This window comes from Dromaius novaehollandiae, chromosome W (genome assembly GCF_036370855.1).
Source record: "Dromaius novaehollandiae isolate bDroNov1 chromosome W, bDroNov1.hap1, whole genome shotgun sequence".
Taxonomy (NCBI): domain Eukaryota; kingdom Metazoa; phylum Chordata; class Aves; order Casuariiformes; family Dromaiidae; genus Dromaius; species Dromaius novaehollandiae.
The window spans coordinates 14995171-15006736 of NC_088130.1; the positions used below are offsets into that span (position 1 = coordinate 14995171).

Below are 11566 nucleotides of genomic sequence, written 5' to 3' on the forward strand. Positions count from 1 at the left end.
TGAAGCTGTCTAGAGGTAGTCACTTAGATAAAACTTGCTTAGCATGAGTAGCTAAATTTGCTGAAGCCTTAGGCCACACTCCTAGTTCAGTAAGAAAGGGCCCCAGAGCTGGTGCAGGCTGGAAAGATAAGGGAGTTACCAGCAGTCTGCATTCCTGTGCCCCACACTCCGAAAGGGAGGATATCAAGGCTTTGAAATAAGGCCTGCTTGGGCGCCAGGACCCTGGGAAACAAAGCCTCCTCTCGCTGCTGAAACAATGTTAATTAAGGGGTCTGGACTATCTCCCCCTCGTCAGGACCTTGGGAGATAACACCTACTGTCCCTGCTGGGGCAGTGTTAATTGCTGGAATTACTATCTCCCCTCATCAGGACCTTGAGAGACAGGGGTGGGACCCGGGGAATGAAGAAATCACTAACCAATCAGTGTAAAAGGGAAAATTGCAAATCTGGCAATTTGTTTGTATAAATGCTACTTGAAAAGTTGGAGGGGTGTGCTCGATTTGTGGAAAACCACTGAGCACCCAGGCTTGCACAACTCTGAAATAAATAAACAAATGTCTCTCCTGAGTGTGTAATTATTGGCTTATTGCACACCGGGCAACGAATCCGCTTTTCGGACAACAGTTTTCTGGCGACCCAGATGGGACCCTCGCTGTAAAGCCTTGCCCGGATCGTCTTGCCAGTTCCCGGCGGGGAGACGCTGCTCATCGGACTCCAGCGCGCACCGACCGTTTTGTTCGGGGACTCCGTGAGCACCCTCCCTGGTCGGAACTGGTAAGCGACTCAAAGGTGCGACACAGTAATTATTAAGAGACATTGCATAAAGGGTATGATGTAAGGGTAATTGGTTGCGGTAACCAAAGGTAAGCTTTGTACACGTTTGGACAGTGACGACTGGAGTGTACGAAAGCGTAATTGGTAAGAACGTTCTTTTAAGGGTAATAATATGGGAACAGGACAATCTGTGGGGGTATCCTCCTGTTCTCCTTTAGGATGCATCCTAAAACATTGGAGAAAGTTTGGTGGGAATCCTTTAACAAGGAGAAAATTAAAGGAATACTGTACTCAGTGGTGGCCAATGTATAAACTGGAGGATGAGGAAAAATGGCCAGAAAAGGGAACGCTAAACTATAATACAGTCTTGCAACTTATGTTGTTTTGCAGAAGACAGAACAAATGGGATGAGGTCCCATATGTAGATTTGTTCTTCTCTCTGAGAAATGATCATGAAACTAGGAAAAAAAATGTAAGCTGTTGATCTCTGACTCAAATGTGTTAATGATGATGGGAAACAAAGAGAAAATGCCTCGGTGTTGCTCTGCTTGTAGCATTGGGAAAAGATGTTTAAAAGTGGGTGATGAGGAAGAGGATGTACAACTATTGGTCTCTCCGGAAAGAGATCAAGGTAGTGTCGATAGCAGAAATAAGGGAAGTGAGGCATGTAGCCCGATTGCAGGCAGAACTCGGGCTACTCGGGCTCAACAAAATCCCGTGATTCAGGCCCCGCTGTGTCAAGCAGTCGGACCAGATGGGATGCCTGTATATGTGAAGGTCCCTTTTTCAACTACAGATTTAATGAATTGGAAGGAGTCTGCCGGGTCGTACCGAGAAAATCCAGAAAAGATGTATCAATCCTTTAAAATGATAATTGAGAATCATAATCCAGATTGGCAGGATTTACAGGTGCTTTTAAATACTTTGCTTGCACCTGAGGAGAAAAGAATGGTGTTAGACAAAGCTCAAGAGGAGAATGAAAGACAAAATGCTAGAGATGGACCAGACCGTTTTATGCCGGCCCAGGAACCGGATTGGGATCAAAATACAGGGGCAGGCAGGTTAATGACTAAACAGTACCAACAGTTAATATTATATGGGGTAAAGCATGGAGTACCTAGGCCCAAAAATATTGCGAAACTATATCAAGTCGCACAGGGTAAGAATGAGGATCCCTCTGCATTTTACGAGCGGTTATGTGAAACTGCCCGAAAATGGACAGACTTGGATCCCGAGGACGAAGCAAATAAGATGACTTTTACTACATTATTTGTAGGACAATCAGCACCAGATATAAGGAGAAAGCTTCAGAAAGTAGATGGTATGTCGGGGATGTCAATATCGCAATTAATAGAAATTGCATATAAGGTGTACAATAACAGGGAAGAAGTAGAGAGAAAGGAAAAACAAAAGGAGAAACTGAAAGATAAGAGGCAAAATGCTGCAATCTTGGCAGCTGCATTTGCCCAGGCACAAACTTCCTCTCAGGGAAGGGGTTTTCCGAAAGGACAAGGACGTGGAAGAGGGCATAGAGTAGGAGGGAATTTGGGAAACAGAATTCCACTGAGGAGAGATCAGTGTGCAATTTGCAGGGGGAAGGGGCACTGGAAAAATGAGTGCCCGAAGAGACAATCAGATCATTGGGAACCTCAGTCTGCATCTGTTCCAGAGGCAGATTTGCTCATGATTGGTACAGAAGATTCAGACTGACGGGGACCGGGGGTTGAGAAATTGGATTCCCCAGCCAAACCCCTGGTTTCAGTAAAGCTGGGGAACGAAACAGTTAAATTTTTAGTAGACACTGGAGCAACATATTCAGTATTAAATAGCTGTAAGGGACCAATGAGTAAATTCTCTATGCCAGTAACTGGGGCCACGGGAAAGCGAGAGGTCAAACCTTTCTTTCAACCAATTAAATGTGAAATAGGAAATAGGGTGTTAACACATGAATTCTTATATATGCCAGAATGCCCATTACCCCTAATGGGGAGGGATTTACTGAATACACTGGGGGCACAGATAACCTTTGATCAAAACAAAGTTAAGGTGCACATTCCACAAAGTAACGCCTGGAAGGCACAAGCATATATGTTGCAGAAAGCACTGGATTCCGAACAGGTGGAGAATGGACCAAGCGAAATTCCCTCTGAAGTAATGGACGCAGTAGTCCCTTTTGTGTAGGCAACGGAGAAACCTGGAAGAGCCAGATGTGCAGAACCGGTAAAGGTGGAATTAAAACAAGGAGCTAAACCGGTAAGGCGAAAACAGTATCCCATGAAGTTAGAGGCCCGTGTTGGACTGGAGCCTATGATTAATAATTTCTTAAAGTATGGACTGTTGCGAGAATGTCAATCCGAGTACAATACTCCAATCCTGCCTGTAAAAAAACCACATTCACAAGAATATCGTCTAGTACAGGATTTGCGAGCTATTAACCAGATAGTGACTGATGTGCACCCAGTGGTACCCAATCCATACACTTTGTTAACGACGAATGTATTTGCAAAAGAATTAGAATTATGGCAAGGTAAGAAAGATACCACTACCTTATTACAGTATGTGGACGATATCTTATTGGGGGCAGACACTATTGAAGAATGTAGAGAAACAACCATCAGTTTATTAAATTTTTGGGGAACAGCGGGATATAGGGTGTCTCAGAAAAAAATACAGATCATGAAGAAAAGCGTAATCTATCTAGGATTTGAAATATCCCAGGGGGAAAGAAAATTAGGAATCGAAAGGAAAGAAGCAATTTGTCAGATCGCCCCCCCAAAATCAAAAAGAGAACTCAGGGGATTTTTAGGAATGGCTGGGTGGTGTCGCCTGTGGATACCTAATTTTGGATTAATGGCAAAGCCTTTATATGAAGCTGTTAAGGGGCCGGGAGACTTGCTGGAGTGGACTCCAGAATGCCGAAAAGGATTTGATGAAATCAAGATTGCCCTCATGAGTGCTCCCGCATTAGGACTTCCAAACCTAACAAAGCCATTTGAGCTTTATGTACATGAGAGAGGGCACCAGGCTTTGGGAGTGCTTGTACAGACTTTAGGAAATTGGAAAAGACCTGTGGCTTACTTTTCAAGACAGCTGGATAAAGTGAGTGCAGGGTGGCCAGGATGCCTCAGAGCAGTTGCAGCTGCTGTGCTGTTAATACAAGAGGCACGAAAATTGATGTTGGGACAAAAGGTGACTGTTTATGTACCACATGCTGTTGCAGCAGTTTTAGAACAAAAAGGGCATCACTGGTTATCCCCGAGTAGGATGGTGCAATACCAAGCAGTGATACTTGAGCAAGAAGATGTAACCATGAAGGTGTCTAATACCCTTAATCCGGCATCTTTATTACCACTTCATGAAGAGGGGAGGTTGGCTCATGACTGTCTGCAAACTATTGAGCGAGTATATTCCAGCCGTCCAGATTTGAGAGATGTTCCATTGCAGAATCCAGACTGCGAATTATTTACCAATGGGAGCAGATTTATAATAAAGGGAGAAAGAAGGGCTGGATACGCTGTCGTCACTTTGGAAGGAGAAATCGAAGCAAGATCACTACCAGCAAATACATCCGCCCAGAAAGCAGAACTGATTGCTTTAACCCGGGCTCTGGAATTATCAGAGGGAAAACGGACTAATGTGTTTACAGATTCAAAATATGCCTTTGGGGTTATACATGCCCATGGCGCAATTTGGAAGGAAAGAGGACTGCTATCTTCTTAAGGGAATCCTATAAAATACAGTAAGGAGATTATGGAACTACTCAAAGCAGTTAATAAACCCAAAGAAATAGCAGTAATGCATTGCAAAGCGCACCAGTCCGGACAGACTGACATAGTTAAAGGGAACAAAAGGGCCGATGAGGCTGCAAAAAGGGCAGCATTATCCGTGTCAGTGGCAGCATTAGTTCCAGAGAGAATGTTAAAAATGGAAATTCCAGTATACACTGAAAAAGAAAATAAATTAGCAGAAATACTGAAATGCATAAAAACTCCCGAAGGATGGTGGGTGACATCTACTGGACAATGTGTGGTAACTTTGCCAATAATGAAGAAGCTGATGAAGCAAATACATGATAGTACCCACATGGGAGCCGAGGCACTGGTTGAAACAGTTAAAAGATTTGCTGTGGGAGTCAGTATGCTAATAATTGCAAAGGGTATTACACAAAAATGTGAAATCTGTCTTAGAAATAATCCCAAGATTCAGAAGAAGCCCCCCCCCAAGGGAAGTAAAAAGGGGCTTCATGCCTGGGGATTACTGGCAAATTGATTTTTCTGAATTACCAAAATGTAATGGATATAAATATTTGTTGGTAATTGTTGACACCTTTTCAGGATGGCCTGAGGCTTTCCCGTGTCGTACCAATAAAGCCAGGGAGGTAGTGAAAATGTTATTAAAAGAAATCATACCAAGATTTGGGGTACCAGAAGGGTTTTCTTCAGATAGAGGACCTCATTTTATAGCAGAAATAGTACAGCAAATCTCAAAAATACTACAAATTAAATGGGACTTACATACCCCCTGGAGGCCACAATCCAGTGGAAAAGTGGAAAGAATGAATCAAACAATTAAGAGACAGGTAGGAAAATTGTGTCAGGAGACTCAGATGAAATGGACTGATGTTTTACCTCTGGCATTATTAAGAATCAGAATAACCCCAAGGGTTAGGGAGAAAGTTAGTCCATTTGAGATTCTGTATGGTAAACCTTACACTGTAAATTTAACTGGAAATGAAATTCAAATGCACATTAAGGGTGATCAAATTTTAAGTGATTATCTCTTGTCTATGGCAAAGGTTCTTACTTCTCTCCGTAGGTACATCCAGTTAAGATCTCCCGTACTTTTAGATTCACCTGTACATTCATTCCAGCCGGGAGATCAAGTATATCTTTGGACCTGGAAGGACGAGCCGTTGGTAGAAAAATGGAGAGGACCGTATCTTGTACTACTAACAACAAATACTGCTGTGAAACTGCAGGGAATTGATTCCTGGATCCACTACACCTGAGTGAAAGCAGTACCTCAAGAGACGTGGAAAGCTGAACAAGTTCAACCTTTAAAGTATTAGAAGCAAATCGGTTTTAAATTTAGATTGTATTCAGGGAAGAATTGCTTTAATCTGTTTGTTAGGAATAGGGTTAATATTGTTGTTACGGTATCTGTGTAAAAATGATGTTCTCCTTAACAACCAGGGGAGAAATGTGGTGGTTAGTTTTTCTAGGTTACCTGAGCCAAACAATTAAAGGGAATCAGGAAGGATTTTGGGGTCCAAATCTCCATTTGGAAGTAATTACGAAATCTATGAAGATAGTTAACCAGAGGGATTGCTGGGTGTGTACCCACTTCCCTGAACATTCCAACAAGGGCTTCCCACTAATTGGAGTGCCTCTTAATTTTTCCTTTATGGAATTTATGAGGCAGATAAGAAATGATAGTGATCAAACGAAATATGATGAAACAACAGAACAGGAATGGGAAGTCCAGAGTGTGACAGGAGATTATTATCAATGTATCCGAAGATGTAATAATAGTAATAAATGGTGGGAGAAAACTATACTTTATGGAAAGCAACCGATCAACTGTACTGGAGCCATTAAGGTAGGAAGTTATGAAGATTGCTCTCAGATACCTGAAATAGGTTATAAGTGGCCAAGTAAGGAGCTAAATGGGTGGTGTGTTCCGAAAGGTAGTGGATGGTATTGGTTGTGTGGGAACAAGGCACAAAAAGTGCTACCTCCTAATTGGTCAGGGACATGTACTTTAGGGGCAATAATCCCTAATGTTACTATAAGAAAAGAATTGAGTAATAAATATCACAAATCCTGGCTAAGAACATTCATGAGGAGACAAAAAGAGGGTCAATAATCCTTTAATAGATCGACCTACTAGGTTTCAGTCATTCGTAAGGTGGCTGTTTCCACAATTGGGAGTGAGTGAACTTGAAAAAAGCAATAGTAAATATTTCAGCAGTTATTGAAAAAATAGGGAATAAAACCTCTGATGCCATTGCAGCTTTACAAGAGGAGGTTTCAGAAATTGCTAAAATAAGTACCCAAAACAGGATGGCTCTAGATATGTTATTGGCATCTCAGGGAGGAGTACATACAGTAATAAATACTAGTTGCTGTGTATATGTGGATCAAAGCGGGAGAATTTCTACCGATCTAAATGAAATCTGGAAGCAGACTGAAATCTTACATGGGGTTCAGAAAGATGATACCTCTTTCGGATTTGAAGAAACATGGAAATGGTTGACTTCCTGGTTCCCTGACGTGAGCTCATGGGTTAAAAAGTGTTTAACAATTTTGGGAATGGTGTTAGTAGTTTTTGTATGCGTTTATGTAGTGATTCAATGCATTTCTAGATGTTGTACAAAATTAATATGGGAAAGATTTTAAAAGAGTGAGACTAATATGAAAATGATCATATAAGTCTCAAAGGGGGGAAACCACTGAGCACCCTGGCTTGCACAACTCTGAAATAAATAAGCAAATGTCTCTCCTGAGTGTGTAATTATTGACTTATTGCACACCGGGCAACGAATCTGCTTTTTGGACAACAGTAACAATGAGAGGGAACAGGCAAACAAGAACTTTGGTTGCAATGACAAAGAGCAAGGGAAGATCACAGAAGATATGGTAAGATACAAAAGAACTTGGTGCTAACATGCAATAAGAAAAGTGAAAAAAAATACTCTTCAAAGAAAGTGAGTTAAAGGCTTAAAGGTTAACTGACAGTGGAACAACAGCAAAAAAAAAAAAAAAAAAAAAGTACACCTGAAAATGAGAGAGCTTGGTATGGTTGTATTAAGCTTAAGTTAACATCTCTTATAACAGTTCAAGGTGAAGAATACGAGAAGAAACTGTAAAGTTCAAGAAAGGAAAAGAACCTGGAAGTACAAGCACAGAAATAGAGGAGAAGCAAGAATAATCAGAAAATAGAAGACAGTGGAGAATAACAAGGGGATAGTATTACAGAAGCCCAGTGAGAATAAGACATCGAGATGAAGATGACTATCAAAAGCAGCAGAGGTCAAGGAGGGTAAGAAAAGAGTGAAAGCCTTGCAACTCCGTCAGAACAAGCCTGTAGAGATCTTAATGCAGGCAACTTCAGCTGTGCACAGAACCTGGATTGAAAGGAATTCAGGATGGAAATGCATTATCATAAAAGAGATGAAATGGCAGTCACAAGGAGGGAACTTGGAGATGCAGCACTCAGATATGGAGATGGTTGGCAAAGTCAATACAGAAGCAACTATTGTTCTTGGAAACAAATGGGGATTAGCAGATGAACATCAAATAGGCAAGGGAGTTGGATAATAAACTTAATGAGAAGTCAACCTAGAAAACAAAGTCATAAGAAATGAAGACGAGTCACAATAAGAGGAAAGACCGGAAAGACCGTCAAAGTCTGAGACAAAGCTAAACAGAGAATTGAAAAGAAGTAGGTGAGGCAACATGAAAAGAAAAGAGGGTCTGATGAAACACTACTCAAGGAAAGCTTGAGAGGAAACAGTGGAAAGGGATAGTCTAAAGACCAAAGGTAAGTGAGGAATCCAACACTTATTAACAATAAAGGGAGGATAAGACAGCCATTAGGCTCTAATATAATGCTATACTGTTTGGTAGCAAGGTCCCTGCAATCAATATGCCTGACAAAAATGTTGCTGATTGAATATTCATTGATCAGCTTTTCATCTGGATTTCCTGAAAAGATGCAGAATTGCCCATGGTTAAGAAATGAAATAATCAATTGTTCTTTATACTTTAGTTATATAAAAAGATACAAAGCTCAATTACTATACCACACAAGGAACCCAAATAAAAGATTTAGCAGCATACTATTAACTTCATGAATCCTAACAGGGGAACACAAGGCTCACTGAAAAACAAAGTCAGTTAACTGAAACCTATGAACAAGCCAAGTATTAAAAACACCTAATCCTCTATTTCTTCTGCATTATGATCTAATGTTATCCATAGATAAGGCTGACTTCCCCCCCCCCCCATTTAAAAAGAAAAGGAACATAAAGGCTAACAGCTATTCAAATTGATAAAAAACAGCTACAAGGAGCCTATTAAACACTTATGAAAAGCAATTTGGATAGCAATCTCAGAAAATAGAGCTGGAAAAGACCTTAAGTTGTCATCAACTCCACTCTCAGCACTCCAAGTCAGTATCAGCTCTACTTAAACCATATCTGACAGATGTTTGTCCAACCTGTTTCTTAACAAACCTCAAACAATACATAGTCTAAAATCTCCCCAGGTACCCTACTACAGTATTTCACCATCCTAACAATTTAAAAGTTTCCCTTAACATTTGGTATAGATCTCCCTTTCTGCAATTCAAAGCTAGTACTTTATATCCCATAGAGTTTATTCCCTTCCTCTTTGTAAGGAAATTTTCCATATATAAAGCACATTTCATATTGCAAATGGACAGCTCTCTGCAGCATTTTGCATTGGAAAGACAAAACCCATACAAAAAAAAAAAAGTCTGCCTGAACAAGTGAGCTATAGAAACTCAGTTCATCTCAGTGATGAGTCATCTAGGACAGCACACACAGACTTTCACACATCAGCACCCTGCTGGAAGCTGGAGTCAGGTGCAAGAAGTGACATCACCAAAGGAAGCTAACGTTTACAAGCAAGCAAGGCACAACCGTAGGGTAGCGTTAGTCATGACCATCCATCGCCTCCAGAAAGGAGGCGAGCAGAAAACAATAGAGTCCTGAAGTCGTGTTGTTCAGAGACAATGGGAAACAGAGCTGCGAACTGAAACAGTGGGTGGAACTCCAGATTGCATATCCCTTTTAGCATCACCACTCTGGGAAGACTCGGCAAGGGAAAGCAGGGGCAGGGGAAGAATTGAGCTAGGAAAGATGGGCGACATGCGCATGTTGTGCAACCACACACAGGGAAAAGAATGCAGGAAGGTACCTAGGCCCTTGGCCATGACCGGGGGATGGGACTGTCTCCCTTTCCAGAGGGAGGAGACTGGTCGAGACAGAAAAGCAAAAAATTTCCTCCAAAGAGATGGCTCTGCTCCTGGGTGGGGAGAAAGGGGGCACAGATGCAACTGGACTAGCTGGGTCCCTCCATGCCTGAGGGGAGGAGGGCAACAGGGACCCCGCAGGCAGAGCAATACAAGGAAGTGCTGCAGGGGCAGGGAAGGGTTGGGAAGGGGTGTGTGTGTGTGTGTGTGTGTGTGTGTGTGTGTGTGTGTGTGTCTGTAAAACAGGGCAGGGGTTGCAGAGCTATGGGGGGGGGGGCGGGGGGGAGGCATAAAGGAAGAGTAGGGGGGAGTCAGGAGTGCAGAGCCATAAACAAGTAGGGCATGGCAGGGCATGCAGGGGCATGGCAGGGCATGCAGGGCCATGAGAGTGAGTGCCAGAAAGGGTAAAGCAAGGCTATAGGGCCCCACGGCGTGACGTTGAGAAGGCCGAGGCAGGGCTGGACCCCCCCCCCCCCCGCCCCCCGGGGCAGGGCCACTCACCTGTGCGGTGCAGCTGCAGCAGCCCATGGCGTCCGCGGGTCTCTTCTCCAGAGGAGAGCTGAGGGCCGGCGGTGCCCGCTAGGTACCAGGCGGGGGGCAGGCAGGTGCTAGGCATCCACCCACCACAGTCGCCCAGCCCAGGACTGCGGAGAGAAACGTAGCGCTGGGAACCGCTCCAATACGTCAGGCAAGCGCGACTACAGAGCGAGTCCTATTATGACACCCCCCCCCCCCATCCTTACCACCCCGGCAGTGGCTGAGGAGAAAGAGGTGGGGTGTAGACCCACCCTGAGCTGAGGCGGGCATTATATACTGCAGCTATGGGGTTGCTACGTGCCAGACAGGCAGTAGGTCAGAGTGACACTGCCTCCTTTGATTCTGCTCTGCATGGAGAAGGGGGAAGAAAGTGCACAGCAGATATCATGGAAAATGGCTCAGCTCGCTTCTGATATCCTTTTTGCCCGTTTCCCTTGTTTCTACGGTAATGGCTGGGCTCTTAGCTGCGGAGAGGTCTAGCTTTCATGTGTCTTGTGGGCTAGGGCCTGCCACTCTTTCAGAGTGAGGAAAAGTCAGCCATTCCTCATTTTTCTCCTTATCTCCCTGAAGGAGGGGGTACTGTCCTGTAGGCAGGGTGAAGGATATCTCTACAAAAAAAACCCTTTCCATGCAACATGGCCTAGGAGTGGTTGACAGTCACTTAAAAGAAGAGCTGCTTCTAGGGAACTGCTTGTGCTTCAGGAGGCTATGTAATATATGTACTCATAGATGTGTATAGAGACTTGAGGTGCTCCTGCCTGTGGGTACCAGCCATGTGAGACATCCACAGCACAGTGAATCTGTGTTTTCTGAACTGCTTTTGCTGTGAGATTGCAAAAGATGTGAGCATATTCCCTGGATCCATAGAAAACTGTCATAAGTCTTTGCAGCTGGTTCAGGAATACTTTGCTGTTCTCCTAAAGAGACTAATGCAAGGGTCATTCTTTTGAGCTGTGTACCTTTCTACCTCTGCAAAAAAGTTAGCTTCATGAACTACACGAGTGATGTTTGCTGAGTAGATAAGTGATTTAAGTTCAGTCTGTAAGTACAGGCTGGATGGACCATGTTTCTGAATCCTGCAGTGAGCAATAGATGCTTCAAAGCTTCTGAGCCAGTGAGGTACCTATGCGGCTGCACCTTGTTGGCTGTAATCGTTAATGAGAACAAAGGCAACAGCTCTTCACATTATGGAAAAGAGGGCTCTTTAGAAACATGGCAGTCCATGTTAAGGTAAACCTATTGACATAGTGTGGGGGGG

The 11566-nt window shown here is 43.3% G+C and overlaps 1 protein-coding gene across 1 annotated transcript in view; it reads right to left on the bottom strand.

Moving 5' to 3' along the window:
* LOC135324461 (choline transporter-like protein 1) overlaps positions 1-10376 on the bottom strand; it is a 47516-nt gene extending 37140 nt beyond the window's left edge. The window contains exon 1 of the mRNA XM_064500932.1: positions 10273-10376. Within this exon, the coding sequence (XP_064357002.1) occupies positions 10273-10299 (27 nt within the window). The 5' untranslated portion in view covers positions 10300-10376. The remainder of the gene's footprint in view (positions 1-10272) is intronic.
* Positions 10377-11566: the final 1190 nt, after the last annotated feature.